This window comes from Pavona decussata, unplaced genomic scaffold, assembly GCF_977016875.1.
Source record: "Pavona decussata unplaced genomic scaffold, jaPavDecu1.1 SCAFFOLD_260, whole genome shotgun sequence".
NCBI classification, from domain to species: domain Eukaryota; kingdom Metazoa; phylum Cnidaria; class Anthozoa; order Scleractinia; family Agariciidae; genus Pavona; species Pavona decussata.
The window spans coordinates 1,586,877-1,602,500 of record NW_028145663.1 but is presented as its reverse complement, the minus strand read 5'-3'; the positions used below and the strand labels follow the sequence as shown (position 1 = coordinate 1,602,500).

The 15,624-nt window shown below is 43.1% G+C and overlaps 2 protein-coding genes across 2 annotated transcripts; both read left to right on the top strand.

The window, feature by feature from the left end:
* The first annotated feature begins 6,598 nt into the window (after positions 1-6,598).
* Positions 6,599-7,808, top strand: LOC146456220 (melanocyte-stimulating hormone receptor-like). The gene has a single exon (XM_085093428.1). It carries the CDS (start codon positions 6,737-6,739, stop codon positions 7,637-7,639), a length of 903 nt encoding a protein of 300 aa, XP_084949554.1. The 5' UTR covers positions 6,599-6,736; the 3' UTR covers positions 7,640-7,808.
* A 1,745-nt stretch (positions 7,809-9,553) lies between these two features.
* On the top strand, positions 9,554-14,204 carry LOC146456219 (uncharacterized). The gene is made up of 2 exons (XM_085093355.1): positions 9,554-10,041; positions 12,602-14,204. The coding sequence occupies exons 1-2, from the start codon at positions 9,820-9,822 to the stop codon at positions 13,085-13,087; spliced, it is 708 nt and encodes a 235-aa protein (XP_084949481.1). The 5' UTR covers positions 9,554-9,819; the 3' UTR covers positions 13,088-14,204.
* Positions 14,205-15,624: the final 1,420 nt, after the last annotated feature.

The window sequence follows — 15,624 nt, the reverse complement described above, 5'->3', positions numbered from 1 at the left end:
ACAGTGGAGCAAAATGGATCAATTTGTCTCTGATGACACCAGCCACACCACTGTGACCAGGCGCTATTGTAAGCGCTCGTAGTTCCCTTGTGCCAGGAGTGGGAGCTGAGTAACTCAGCAGTTTGCTCTGAAACTCCTTTTGCAAGGATGTTTTGCCTGAAACCATCCAAGCCGCTAGTTGTAAGCTTCCTTGTAGAACAAGGGGGTGTGACTGTTGACTGGGAGACATAAGGATGTTCTCGAGAGGGGGGAGCAGAACTGGCTGTCTGCAAGACATTTCTAGTAGAACTGGGTACCATGCTTGTGTATGCCAAGTTGGTGTTATCATAACTATTGTTGCCTGGTCTTTCCTGATCTTTGCCAGACAACGGCAAATCATTGAGAAAGGTGGAAAGCTGTAACCTTTCAGTTTCGACCAAGGAATCTGAAAGGCATCTGTTGCCTGGGCAAATGGGTCTGGAAACCAACTGACATAGTTCATCAGTTGAGCATTGAGACGGTCGGCAAACAGGTCTATCTCTAGGGGCCCCCAGAGTTGGTCTAGTGCCTGGAATATGCTGGGATTCAGTTTCCAATTGCTCGAGTCCCGGAAGTGCCTGGACTCCCAGTCTGCCTCGTGATTGTATTTTCCAGGAAGATATTCTGCTGTCAGTGTAATTTGTTTGGTAAGAGCATAACCCCATAATTCCTGGGCTATCCCTACCAATACCGAGGATCGTGTCCCCCCCCATTTTTAATACATAAGCCACTGCTGTCCTGTTGTCCATTCTCAGGTGGACATGCAACTGCCTTTCTTTGGCAGTGAAAGCTCTCACAGCAAACAATGCTGCTTTCAGCTCCAATGCATTGATATGAAGGGTGTTTGATTCCTGCTGAGACCAAAGTCCCCTCGTGCGAACCCCTTGGCAGACTGCTCCCCAGCCCTGCAGTGATGCATCTGTCGTTATTACCAGGTCGGGGGCTGGAGTAATTATTGACCGACCATTCCAGGTGGAAATCTGATCCACCCACCATTGAAGGTCGTTCTGACATTCTGGTTGTGATACTATTGTCTCGTAACTCTTTCCTGCTAGCAGACCTTTCACTTGCAACATTTGCAAGTGTCGGTAATGCAAGGGTGCAGGGAGAACAGCTTGCATTGACGAAGTCAGTTTCCCAATTATTTTGGCTAGGGTTCTGACGGAGGCAGTTTTTTCCCAAATCAGGTCTCTGCAAGACTGGATGAGTTGATTCATTTTTTCCCTTGGCAATGATAAGTTCATTTCCATTGAATTTATCACAAAGCCTAGGTACTCCATGCAATGTGAAGGATCTAACACTGATTTCTTCCAGTTGATTACAAAACCCAAATTCTGAAGTAACCAGAGGGTTGAGTCCCTGTCCCGCAACATTCCCTCCCGAGTCTGATTGAACACAATGATATCGTCTAGATAGACAATCATCCTCAGGTCAAGTCTGCGTAACAGGGCCACCACTGGTTTCAACAGCTTTGTGAAGTAAAGAGGGGCAGGAGCTAGACTTTCATTGGAGAGACCACCTGAATCGCCCCTTTTTGCAACATTGCTGCAATTTCCTGCTCCATGTTTTCTTTCTCTGACTGATTGTGAGATATATGAGGGGGCATATTTGTCTGGAGTGGAGTTTGTTGAAAGGGAATCACCACACCAGTAACTATTTGTAAAATGTACTGATCTTGTGTCAGTAATCTCCAATTGGTTTGAAAAAACTGGAGTCTCCCTGCCAATGGCAGAGACCTGCTTAAAACTGATGTGTCCAACCCTAGTTTTCTTAGAGCTGGTTGGATGTCTGTTGGGACTATCTGTAATGACGTCTCCAGAATTTCTTTTGCAATCTGGAGCTTGTCTTTTTGATTCAGGTGCTCTCTTTTTGACCCTGAATTTAACTGACTTGCCTTTTGGATATCCTTTGTAGTTAGAGCTCTTTCCTCGGAAGGAGACAGACTTGCCCCCACCTCTGCTCTGAAATGAGGGCCCACGACGAAAGGGCTGAGAGCTTCTGGAATCTTGCCTAGAATACCTTTTGCCTCGGGAGACCTGAGGGGACGGCCGGGAAGTGGAACCAGTAATATGGTGTGAAATCTCCTTTGTAGATTTCCTAATCTTTGTTGCTGTACGGAGAGCCTTGTAGAACGTTTCCCACACAAAGTCTTATGAGACTTGGTTAATGAAGTCCCGTGTTTAGTAAGAAGTTTTTTGGCTTTCTTCATGTCCCCTGTGAGGCGAAAGAGGACTGCCAGCCTACGTGTATAAGAAAGGCTTACTCTTGTCTGTCCCAGAAGAGAGACAGACTGTTCCACCAGCCTAATGCAGTCAAATAAATCGAGTTCTTCACTGGATTCCCCAGTGCGAACTTTTTCTAAAGTAAGCCATAATTTCCCAAGTGGTCCCATGACATTAGTGAGTTGGGACTGAACCTTGGATAGATTGTTGTCACTTTCACGACCATATGACTTCCCGAGAGACTCAAATATCTCGTCCAAATAATCATCGACTGCTGGGGTTTTGAGACAATCGATACTGGGTACTGGGTTGGAATCCAGGACTGTCTCATGAATGGATTTGTCTTTCACATAAGTAGTGAATTTATCATTCACGTATTTCACCATGCCCTTTGTCAAGTCAAGCTTGTGACAGGCTTAGGTTTCCGTGTCAAAACGCACGTATTCATCACCCTCGTGCTTCGGCGGGGTGTTGTTACTAGTATCTCGCTCAGCTAGTTTTAGACGTTTCTTGTGAGCCGTGTGTCTACTATCCGACTTGCTGGAGTCACTGTCTTCACTCGATGAAGAGCCAGACTCACTGGAACTACTAGAACTGCTTGAGGACTCCTGACTTTGCCTCCGTGAAGCAGGTAACTGAGAGCCTTTCGACCGTTCCGTGGAAGGCGTAGAATTAACCCTCTTATCTGGGGTGTTTGCCTCATCTGAAACCGCAGTAGAAATCTCCTCGTTATCTGCCATCTGTATATTAGCTTTTCCAAGCAGGATGGCTGAATTTGCGAAGGATTCGAGCGAATTCTTGAAGCCGACGAGCAGCGGGAAGCGAACTAGCACGAAGCCATTTTGGAGAATGAAAGGGGAGAACACGGAAGCGAGGCTCTATAGCCTCGATTTGACTTTGAAATGGCTTGAATTGGCGGGAAAACGGGGAGAATACGCTATTATATCTTATTGAGGTTTGTGAAGTGAAATTCTGACTTTGCGCCGCCTTGTGAAATCCTCTATTTATGGCCCGGTAACTGAATGAATGCCAGTCAAGTGTGTTACATTTCTTTGAATACAACAAGCCCGTATGACCCACATTGACAAACATGACAATTTGAGAAGAATAAATTACTGACCAAAGTTCCACAGCCCATTAGAGCCTCTCAAATAACATTCACTTTTCCGGCTGAGCGCTTACATGAAAGTAGCCTTTAAATTCGGTAAACACAACAACGTTATCGATGATATTAGTAGATATGCCCATTTATGGAATTACCGGCGTCATAAGCCCGCGCGGAATGTTGGGAGAACACAAGAAAGCTTTTCAAAACATCCGTCGGTATATTACTTTTATAAAATAAGCAAAAGCCTTTGTTTTGTTTTTAGTTTACTGGTAAAATAAACCACAGGTTTTTGAACCATCACAATGCGGGTATTTTCTAATTTTTTTTTTTTTTTTTTTTTTTTTTCAGATAATTCCTTCCTTAAGTATGTGCAGCCCAATGAGTGTCACTTTTGAGGCGTTATGGTTCAATTTAACTATTTTGTTGTGATCATGAAAGTCTGAAAACAGGTATAGAAACACTGTCTAAAATCTAGTATTGGAAGATTACATATTTTTGGTCTGAGAGTAGGTTCAGCGTTTGGAGAACTAGCGGGAACTCCCGTACCAAAAAAAAACGGGAAAGTTACCCCCCGGGAGATTTCAAAAGATCAATGAAATCTAATTGCATTCCAAAAATCTCACAAAGGCTTAGCTATGAGAAAAAGGAAACTTCAAAGCTACAGTCTGTACTGAGAATGAATGTAATTTGACTCAGTTGGACTTCTTTGGCATCCAAGCCGTGTTTGTGGACAACACACTTTCTTTAATTTCTTCAACATAATATGCAAACGAAAAAACCCTACTTTCTGGACATCAATTTGAAACGCTCATAATCAATGTTTACTCCTATAAGGTGTGTCTGGGAGAGGGGGGGGGGAGGGAGACTCTCGTGATAAAAATGACGAAGGTGATAATAATCAGAGTTTCTGAAAAACGTCCTTAAAAGGACCAGATATGGGGCGCTTTCCATTCGACCAAAACTCCCGGAAATTCCGGGTTTGGGAGCGAATGGAACAGACATTTTTTGGAATTTCATTCCGAAATTTTGGGTGTACCTCGCGAGGTTGGCCTAAAATTCCGGAAAATTCCGTTCCATTCGACCATGGCTGCTCGCTCCCAGTTTCTCAGAGCCCGGAAATCGAACTCAACATGGCTTCCAATTCTTCTACTCAATATCAGTGTTCCGCTTGGCAGCTCGCCCAGATCCATTCCCAAGTGGTATCCTTCCTGTGGGCATTACGACGCGAGTGAACAGCTCGCAAATTTCTCTTGTCATTCTAAAGTGACCCTTAAACCCGTCAGGAAAATAGAGAGGTATCGTGCCCTCAAAGTAGTTCAGGACTCGGTTTAAATTCCTACGCATGTAGGAGCTACCCACACTGAACAGCGTTATGTCGTCGTCCTCTTCCAATACTGCGCTTATTTCAACTTCATAGTCGTCGAGCAACTTTAAAGCAAGTAAAATAGACAAAGAGTCCGCCATTTTTTGATTCCCCTGTTTATTTGGTATTTTCGCGCGAAAATTGGTACGTGATGGACTGGGACGGCTTGGTTCAAACCAACCGGAAAATACTGTTCCATTCGTCACATGGAATACTCGAAATTTCATTCCGGAATTTTTGGTCGAATGGAAAGCGTCCATGATCTCGTTTTTGTGACGTGTACCGGCGTGGCTCAGACACAAAATCAGTTGACTGACAAATAGTTCCCGACATATTTGTGGCTCAGTGCTAAGGACGGTGCCTACTATTGTTATTGCGCATATACATTCTGCGCATCTCGTGATACTCGGATTTCCTATGGGTGGTGGCTACTAATAGAGGGATATCTTTGTGCAGTTTGAAACTATTTGGGAAAAGCAGAACTTAGCAAGCGCTTTTGGTATTAAAAAAGAAAATTAGGGTTGACCATGCAGTTTTCAGAGATAATAAAGCTTCAGTTTGGGAATATTTTATGCCATACATTGCTTTGCATTTTACTGCTTTTCAGAATAATTGTTGTTTAATTATCTCAAAAAATGCGTGGTTACCCCCAATTTTGTTTTTAGATTTCCATAGCCCTTGCTGAGATCTGCTTTTCCCGTATAGTCATAAGTCGCGCAAAAATACTTCGGTATTAGTAGGCACCGTCCTTAAAGCCATCGTGACACAGGTCACGCTGGTCATTTTATATTCGACAACCCTTAAAGCAGTACCAATCCAAAAATTCTTTCCCCTCCACTGCCCCCCTCTTTTTTTTATAAGGGAATTTCCCCGAGCAACATGGAGAATTTTGTTATTCTGCATACGACTTGTAAATCCCAAGACCTTCTTTCGCCATTCTTCATCCTGATTACGCTGCCTCGCACTTACGGATCAAATATAAGCGCCCCTTTTGGTAATTGTTTTTAGTAATAACCACCCTGTCCGTGATCAACGCGCATATTGCCTTGTCTAGATAAACCGCTATATTTTTTCCGGTACGTAAGTCGCGTTGGCACACCGTGCCGATATCTGGTGATAAGGTAGTACCTTATTGCCCTTCTTTCATCGGTAACGTTATGAAAACAAAAAGAAAAGACTTTAATTTGCTGACCTCTTGGTGGTAAAAGACATATGGATACCCTGAGTAACAGAGGTTCTTTTCTTGCGCGCAGCGGAAACACTTTTTCTGCCGAACAAAGAATTATCGAAACCGGAAACCGCGCATGGAACCGAGATAGCGGTAATGATAAAGTTCAAAGGCTGTGTTGGCAGCTGTGTAAGACTCTGTATTTGTTTGTTCATATTTGTTCCGAATGGAAAGCTAAATACCAAATTAAATAGATGTATCACGGACTAAGAAAAACCTGTTAAACCTTACTTAATTTTATCAGCTTAACGGCTGCCTGTCGCTTTTTAATAGGCCAATTTCACGATGGCGTCATTCGACTACAACCTCCAGAATTCATTTCGTTTTCCTTTTCAAATTCCAATTTTGTAATCGCAGTGGAGAGCAAAGAATAATAGTTTTAATTAGCGTGGATTGTGGTAGTTGTATTCAAATGACGCCATAGTGAAAATGTTCTATGTTGGAAGACAAAACAAAATAAAATTCGTTCACAAAGTTTGCATAAAAATGGCAGGTAACTCCCAGAGGAGAAAAATCTCATTGTTCCTGTCCACCAACATGGCTGCCATGACGTCACATGCAAGACATCAATTGGTTGTCAGAAACTAACGGAGGTGGGAGTTTCTTTCACAAATGCACCTGCGGGGTAAGTCATCTAAAGTGCGCTAATTAAGATTCGCTTCAAATAATAGTCGGGTGAATAAGCAAAACGCTTATAAGAAAGTTGGGTTACCTCGATTTATAACAAAGAATCAGAGGCAATCGTCGATAAGCGTGCGTTTTAAACGCATTTTTAAGGAGATCAGACTATCTTCGTCATGAACAAAACAAACAATTTAACCTGCTTCTTTCTGGTCATCAACTTGGAAAAAACGGAAGGAGTTTTCATCACAAATATTCTAACATGCATTCTCAACTCAGTGTTTTCACTGATAACTTGCGTCGGAAATTTTGCTGTTCTTCATGCGATTCGAAAATCCCGGGATCTTCACTCGCCATCTTTCATCCTCTTGTGTTGCCTGGCAGCTTCGGATCTTCTCGTTGGTGCCATCTGTCAGCCAGTTTTCTTCGCGCAAAAAATAGCTGAGATCGTGAAAAATTTTGGTGGGTATTGCACGTTGTGTATGATGCATTTTTTCTCTGGATGGGTGACTACTGGTGCATCTTGCCTCACTATTGCTGCTGTGTCAATCGATCGCCTTCTTGCTCTTATTCTTCATTTACGATACGACGCAGTTGTCACCGCTCCCCGCGTGTTTCAAACCACATTGTGTCTCTGGATCTTTCCCATAACAGTTGTTACGTTAAGGATATGGATGACCTACACTGACTGGATATTTATCCCTTTGGGTTCTTTTTTTCTAACCTTTCTCCTAACAACCTTGAGTACCTCAAAAATATTTTACGTTGTCCGCAAACACCAACGCCAGATACACGACCAAACCGCGGTCATTCTTCAAACAAATACGGTGAACGCCCTGAAATGTCGAAAATTAGCGGTGACTGTACTCTACGTTTATGGTCTATACTTACTTTTCTATCTTCCATACTGTGTGATGATGCTTGTGGAAACATTTCTTGGATACACTAGTGGAGTAAAGATTGCCTATGACTACGCCATAACAGCTGTTTCCATCAACTCCTGTTTGAATCCACTCGTGTATTGCTGGCGAATAAGGGAGATACGACGAGCTGTAAAGAATGTTCTGAGAAGACAGTAACGAACAGACATGATTTTTTGCAAGGTCGCCAGACTCATCGATAGATTTCGATTTCGATTTCGATTTCGCGTTGGAATTAAAAATTTACCTCTTTTTATAATATAGACATGAGTGTGTTACTGGTAAATACACCACTCGTAAGATTTTTCTCCTTGGGGAGTTAAGAGCAAATGTTAACATCGGTCAAACATTTGACGAGAGTGGCAACAGCTCAAAAATCAATTCGGCCCATATTCTCAAGTTAGGTAGACCTCAATGTGAAACAAATTACTGCATAGTTTGTTTAGCTAGATATCATTTCATTTTCGAGAAAATCAATAATAATCAAATTCTGTGAAAATGCCGCTTCTTGAGCTTGTATTTTGGGGTGATTTCGGAAGCTTCGCGCAACGAAATAAAACACTTTAGAGAAATAAAACCCATCAAATTTTGTACAGTGATACCAAAATGTATGTTACAAGCAATTTCAACAATTCTCGACCATTTACTTTTACAATGTGAATAAATTTGTCCGACCTACTTTTATCAAGATGTAAAATGGGTCAAAAATATCCTATTATTTCAGCATGTGGTACTGAATAGAATGCCTCAAAGATCTTGATTTTGAGAGCCGAAGAGTTGTTCTTTTAGATCTCCGAAGGACTTTATGGGGAAATGATTCAGTGCGATGAAATCAAATTTTGAATTTGGATAAATTGCACTATTTCAACTGATCCCGTGACGTCACCTGAATGCACGCAACTATTAATGTTTCGATGATTACGTTTAACCTTAAGCTAATTTGACATAAAAAGTTACCTTTATGTTGTAAAAATCAAAGATGAAGGCTGTAGTACTGCTGTATCATCGTTCGATACCAAATTAAATACACTACAATTTGTCAAGACAATACAAATGCAAAGTGTCATGTTTGTTTTTAAATGCTGATGTGATGTTTAGATCGGAAAATTTCCCGATGTTGTTTTCGAGAAACGAGTAGCTTTTAAAAGTGATTTTCGTGAGCCTTTCCGTTAAACCCAGTTTTAAAGTGAACAGCAAACCAAAGGGGAACAACAAGCCATTTATCTCAAACATCCGTTTCAGCCTTCTTGGAGTTTATTTGAAGACAAATAATCAGTCTCAATTTCGGCAAGCCGAAGCAATTTCCAACATTGCCCATGAAATCAAACGGTCTGTTGAATTCCTTGATCGTGAACTATAATTAAAGGCTTTCACCTTTTAATAATATATACATCCACTTACATTTTCCCCGTTCAAAACCCAAAAATGTTTGTCTGTCAGCAGAAACATCAAATAATTGTCTATTTTGTTGTAAATTATCACCCCAGTGCAATAAAACTGTCGATTAGTGCCTCTGGCCAGCTACAGACTAGGTCGGAATGGATTGAAACTTGGAAAATTTTAGGCTAATGTTTTTCAAGTTCTTCCATTTTTTTTTTCTAAAATGCGCTAGAACAGATCACGAGTTGTTCCTTTCAAGAATTGAGTTGATTTCTTTCCTCTCGTCATTTTAGAATTATTTGTTAGCTGATTGAAGGTCTTATTTCGTCATTTTTAACAAAAGATACCAAAAACCCCGTGATACTTCCCCTTTAAATTGAGCATCTCAGTGTTGATAATCACTCTAACAGATCACACCTGCCCAGTAGTCTTGGAATAAACTGCTAATCACAGCCATCAATCACTCGAATTGTTCGATCCTCAAAGCACAGAGCGTCCGAGCCTTAGCAGTCCTAGAAACTAGATCATTGTTTTGCGCGCGGTCAGAAAGGCCAATACACACGTTATGCCAAAAAGTAAGGTCAAACTCATCTTACCTACTGATATTGGATAACACGCTCTTGCGTTAAATGCTATTCAAAAAAGCGTGAATGAGAGGAGCCGATAGAGTAACTATTTTCATTCATGTTTTGCCGCGAAATTCCACAATGCGTGGGTTATGTAACCCCCTTTTGTCAAATATTGGTTGTGTAATAAAGTGTCAAATTATCATGTGCAATGTCTCCTTATTTAAAGATCTGAATCCCTGGATTCGGGGCATTTCGAAAGATCTACGCAAGCCGGTTAGTTGGTGGGAATTTTCTTAGTCCGTCCGCTTCACGTCGCCGAAGCTTTAAACCTCGTGTTATAGTTCAGTTGGTTCTTCGTCCGTTTCACTTTGTCTTCTCTAGTACTCCAGTATGGCTGTGCCTTTAGATCCGGCGGCCGCTGATTTGCAGGCTCTGGCAAATATCGTTCCACCGCCCGCCCCGATTCCACCGGTCGCTCCGGCCCCACTCGCCGCTCCGGTTCCACCGGCTGCTCCAGTTCCTGCTGTCGCGGACCAAGCTTTACCTGCTCCACCGGCTCCTAATGCGCATCCAGCGGGAGCGGTGGCTGGACAACCAGATCAGTTGAACGAGGTATTTTTTAGTTTACAGTGTATTTGCTTTTCGCCCTAGTTTTATTTTTGCATGGTTTTGTCGTCGCTTCGTTTTTTCTCTTTTATTCCCCGGGGTTTTCCTTTGTGTCCCTTCGGGTGTTGCGCTATTTTGGTTATTGTTGCCTTCCATTGTACATAGGTGTGTCTAGCGCTATTTGGGTGTGCCGTGTGTCGGTTTCAAGCTATACGTTTGCTCGTGTGTCGAGCGCTATTTGGGTGTGCCGTGTGTCGGTTTTAAGCTAAGCGTTTCCTCGTGTGTCGAGTACAATTTGATTGTGCTGTGTGTCGGTTTCAAGCTAAAAGTTTGCTCGTGTGTCGAGTACAATTTCGATGTGCCGTGTGTCGGTTTCAAGTTTTTCGTTTGCTCGTGTGTCGAGTACAATTTGGATGTGCCGTGTGTCGGTTTCAAGCTAATCGTTTGCTCGTGTGTCAAGTACAATTTGGATGTGCCGTGTGTCGGTTTCAAGTTTATCGTTTGCTGGTGTGTCGAGTTCAATTTGGATGTGCCGTGTGTCGGTTTCAAGCTAATCGTTTGCTCGTGTGTCGAGTACAATTTGGATGTGCCGTGTGTCGGTTTCAAGTTTATCGTTTGCTTGTGTGTCGAGTACAATGTGGATGTGCCGTGTGTCGGTTTCAAGCTAATCGTTTGCTCGTGTGTCGAGTACAACTTGGGTGTGCCGTGTGTCGGTTTCAAGCTAATCGTTTGCTCGTGTGTCGAGTTAAGTCTGGATGTGCTGTGTGTCGGTTTTAAGCTAAACGTTTGCTCGTGTGTGGAGTTCAGTTTGGATGTGCCGTATGTCGGTTTCAAGTTTGTAGTTTGGTCGTGTGTCGAGTTCAGTTTGGATGTGTCGTGTGTCGGTTCCAAGTTTATCGTTTGCTCGTGTGTCGAGTTAAGTTTGGATGTGCCGTGTGTCGGTTTCAAGTTTGTAGTTTGCTCGTGTGTCGAGTTCAGTTTGGGTGTGCCGTGTGTCGGTTTCAAGTTTATCGTTTGCTCGTGTGTCGAGTTCAGTTTGGATGTGCCGTGTGTCGGTTTCAAGTTTGTAGTTTGCTTGTGTGTCGAGTGCAATTTGGATGTTTCGTGTGTCGAGTGCAATTTGGATGTGCTGTGCGCGCTTTCTAGTTTAATTTATCGTTTGTTCGTGTGTCTAGAACAATTTTGGTGTGCCGTGCGTAGGTTTAAGTTTTACGTTCGCTCGTGTGTCGAGTACAAGATGTGCCGTGTGTCGGTTCAAGCTTTTCATTTGCTCGCGTGTCGGGCGCTGTTTAGGAGTGCCGTGGGTCGGTTCTAGTTTCATGTTCGCTCGTTTTTCGGGCTTTGTTAAGTGTGCCTATGGGGGTGCTAGCTCGTTTGCTCGTGTGTTTACAACGTTTTGGTGTACCGTGTGTCGGTTTTAGTTTTTTATGTTTGCTTGTGTGTCGGGTGGAGGCGCGGTGGTGTGGTGGTTAGCGCGTCGGACTTTCGATCGGACGGTCGGAGGATCTGAGGGTCGTTGGTTCGAGGCCAGGTTGGTCTCTTCATTGCTGTGTTGTTTCCTTAGACAAGAAACTTTGCTCCACATTGTCTCTCTTCACCCAGGTGTATAAATGGGTACCGGCGACATACTGCTGGGGGTAACCCTGCGATGGACTAGCATCCCATCCAGGGGGGAGTAGCAATACTCCTAGTTGCTTCATGCTACAGAAACCGGGCTAAGCTCCGGCCGTATGGGCCACTTAGGCTCTTGTGCGACTTTACCTTTACCTGTGTGTCGGGTGAGTTTGGGTGTACCATGTGTCATTTCTATTTTTGTGTGTCAATCACAGTTAGCGTGTGCTGTGTGTGTTTTCGAGCTAAACGCTCGTGTCTAGCTCTTATCGTAAGCCGTTAATCGACTTTAGATAAGTGCGCTCGCCGGTATGTCAAGCTCAATTTATGTACCGTGTGTTTACCTTAGTTTGTCGGCTGCTTAAGCACCGGACTTTCGCTTTTCTGTTTATCACAATTTGGTTGCTGTTTGTTTTGGTACGCCTTTTACGTTTTTGGTACGCTTTTCAGCTTAGCGTTTTCCCGTGTGTTTGGTTTTATCAAAATGTCAGCTCATGGGTTTATCTCATATTATGTTTCCTGTGTCCGCTTTAACACATCTCGTTATCTAGCCTTAATGTTATGCCGTGTGTCGGCAAATGGCTTTATGTCCTTTGGTGCGTCTGGCTCTTATTGTATATCATTTTCCGTATTCTGGCCATACGTTCGCTTTTCGTGCGGTGTGTCAAGTTTTGTTTATTGTTCGTTCGGGTCTCATGTAAAATTCGTCGTTTTGCTTCGTGTTTTAGTTATCCTTTCTTCGCGTATCAGGCATAGTTTTGGTTTGGACGTGTGTTAAACGTTCGCTCGCGTGTCAAACACTTCTGGTGTTGCCGTGTGTCGGCCTTTTGTTTAATGTTGGGTGTGCATTATCGTTCGTTGTCTTTGGTTTTTCGCATGCTTTTTCTTATATAGTTCACCTTGCCAAGTTAGTGCTTGGGTTGTTTATTTTCTCTTTTTACGTTCCTATCTTTAGTTGGAGAACTTAAAATCTGAGGTGAAGAATTTAAAAGAATTAAGTAATGAGAAGTCCGTCGAAACAGCCCTCAAACATGTACGTCAGCTTCTCTCTCGTCCTCCTTCCATCTTTGATGCCTTCGCCACATGGGCAGCTTTGGAAGAGCTATGCGACACTGCTAGAGAAAAGGGTCATGATCGGGCAAATCGTTTTTCCATTATCCTACGCCAGACAAGACCATTGATGGGTTCTCCAACTTTTCAGCCCGTTCTGCTTAAACTGGTTGGCTCTGAAGAAGAGGTCGCGATCGCGAAAGAGATCCACAAGGCTGTTAAGCAGTCTCCAGTTACAAGGCCCAGAGTCCCCTCAGCTCCCCCAGGTTCCAGTGCCACTCGTCAGCCAAGCCCGGTAGTGTGCTTTAATTGTGGCCGCCGAGGCCATATTGCTAGGTCATGTTGGAGGCCTCAGAATAGCCGCAAATTTCGTGGAGGAAAAAAGATGTAATCTTTTGGTTTTGTTTTCTGGCTTAATAAATTTATTTCCTTTGTGTTATTTTTGGCGTGTTTGTTTTCTCCCTCTTTTCTTTTTTCCTCTCCACTTTCCTAGCTGTGTCCAGAAGGGTAATCTCAATTACGCCCTATAATCCGTTTACGACGGGTTCCTGGTCCGGCTCAGTTAGTGGGGTATTTTCCCTTTCGTTTTATCAGTTTTATTTATTCCTCTGTAAGTCTGGTTTTTCGTTTTCCCTTCGTTTTATAGGAGTTTTCCAGTTTCTGCCAGTCTCACCTTCAACAACGTTCTAATCCTGTGTTATGGTGCGACAGGGAAAATAACCCCACTAGCTGGGCTGGACCACTCCCGTCATTAGAAATGGTTGCTGAGGGCCGAGTTTCCGCTTCTCCGGAGATGCTTCGTTTTGGTGATCCAAATTCGTTTGTGGCGGGAAACCTTTCCTCATGTTTGGAACAATGGGACCAAATCTCTGTGGGTTACAAGCTAAGAGACTTTGTACTGGCTATTATTAGGGACGGTGTGGATGTCTTCGATTTCTTTACCCCTTTCAACGGTACTTTTCAAGGAAAAACTTATTGCAGCGATTTGCCTCTTCGCATGTATTTCCCAAATTCGGTGTCCTGCCATCCATTCAAAGAGTTTATTTCTGCAACCATTAAGGAAAGGATCTGTAATGGTTCAATCAATGTCGTTGGCCGTGTCGGTGAAGTTGAACCACCTCATTTGGTTATGCCAATAACTGTTGAGCCAAGTAAACCTCGCATGTGCCACAATGAGCGCTTTATTAATTGTTGGATCAAAGATTGTCCTTTTAAGCTTGATTATCTCAAGGACCTCTGCCGCTATGTCTACCCTGGCCACTATCAGACAACGTTTGACGACAAAAGCGGTTATGATCATATCCGCCTCAGTCCTCGCAGTTATACCTTCTTTGGTTTTGAGTGGCAAGGTTGGTTTTTTACGTACGCCTCTCTCCCGTTTGGATGGAAAGCTAGCGCTTTTGTGTACAATACAGTTGGCCTGGCCGCTACCCATTTCATTAGATCGCTAGCTTGGAGTTCCTTGTTCTCAGTATATTGATGACCGGCATGTCGATCAGCTGCGTTTACGACCATCGGCTAGCGGTCTGTGTGTTTTCTCAAACTATCAGATGGCGGCTTTCATCGCCTGCTTCGTCGCTATATCACTTGGATACTTCATTGGCCTCAAGAAGAGCTTTTTGATCCCCTCAACGGCACGGCGCTTCCTAGGTTATATTTGCGATTCAGAAAAGCAAGCTTTCCTCCTCCCTCAAGATAAAAAAGAAAAAGTTCACGGAATTAAGGGAAGCCATTCTTAGCAAGAAATTCGTTTCTCTCAAGACGCTCCAAAAGTTTGCCGGGAAGACTACATCTTTTGCCCTCCTCGTCCCTGCAGCTAAGTTATACACCAATTGTGTGTATCATGCCATTTCTCGAGCTATTAAGACTTCTACCCGTCAAGTTAAACTGTCACCTTGTCTTCGAACTGAAATTGCCCACTGGCGTTTTCTTGATAACTGGCAGGGTTTCTTGCCTTGGAGGAACGAATCTCACTTACAAGTTCAACTGTTTTCTGACGCTTCTAATTTTGGATGGGGCGGTTGCCTTTTTAGTCCTGGTCGTCCCGAAGTCGTGATTCGTGGTTATTGGGATGAAACTGATCGAGGACATCCCATTATTGTCAAAGAAGTTCAGGCCCTGCGTCTCACATTGAGAGAATCTTCTTCATCGTTCTGAGAATATCAGAGTGGATGTCTTTGTAGACAATAAACCCCTAGTTGGGAGAATCAAGTCTCACGGTCCCCGGAGGTTTCTAACATTATGAAATCAATTTTCCAGTTTTCACTTTGTAGAAATCTTTCTATTTCTTTGCAATATGTTCCCTCCAGAAGTTATCCAGCGGATGCTCCTTCGCGCACACTCTCATCCCTCGATGCTTCGCTTGATGTTAGGCCGTGGAATTTGGTGGAGTCAACCTTTGGGCCTCATACAATCGATTTAATGGCCCTCCCTTCTAACGAAAAGAATGTTCTGAGAAGACAGTAACGAACAGACATGATTTTTTGCAAGGTCGCCAGACTCATCGATAGATTTCGATTTCGATTGCGATTTCGCTTTGGAATTAAAAATTTACCTCCTTTTATAATATAGACATGAGTGTTTTACTGGTAAATACACCACTCGTAAGATTTTTCTCCTTGGGGAGTTTCTTTTGTTTTGTCCACCAATTGGCAGCAATGCAAACCACCTATAGACAAATTTATCGCCCGCAATATTTCCTCTATATACAACATTTTTATTAAATATATAATCTCTGTGCACGACAGGAAACTTCATGTGGAGCTTAGTGCCATGATGCCAATATGCAACTCCCGCAAAAGTGAGAGAAAAGAAAGGTCGTGTCTTCTGAGAGATCTTTTTTATGAAGAAGCAGTTTCTTTGATAAAAATTTTGCAATCGAAATCAACGATAAAATAGAACGACGTTTCAGGAATTTGAAGTTGAAAA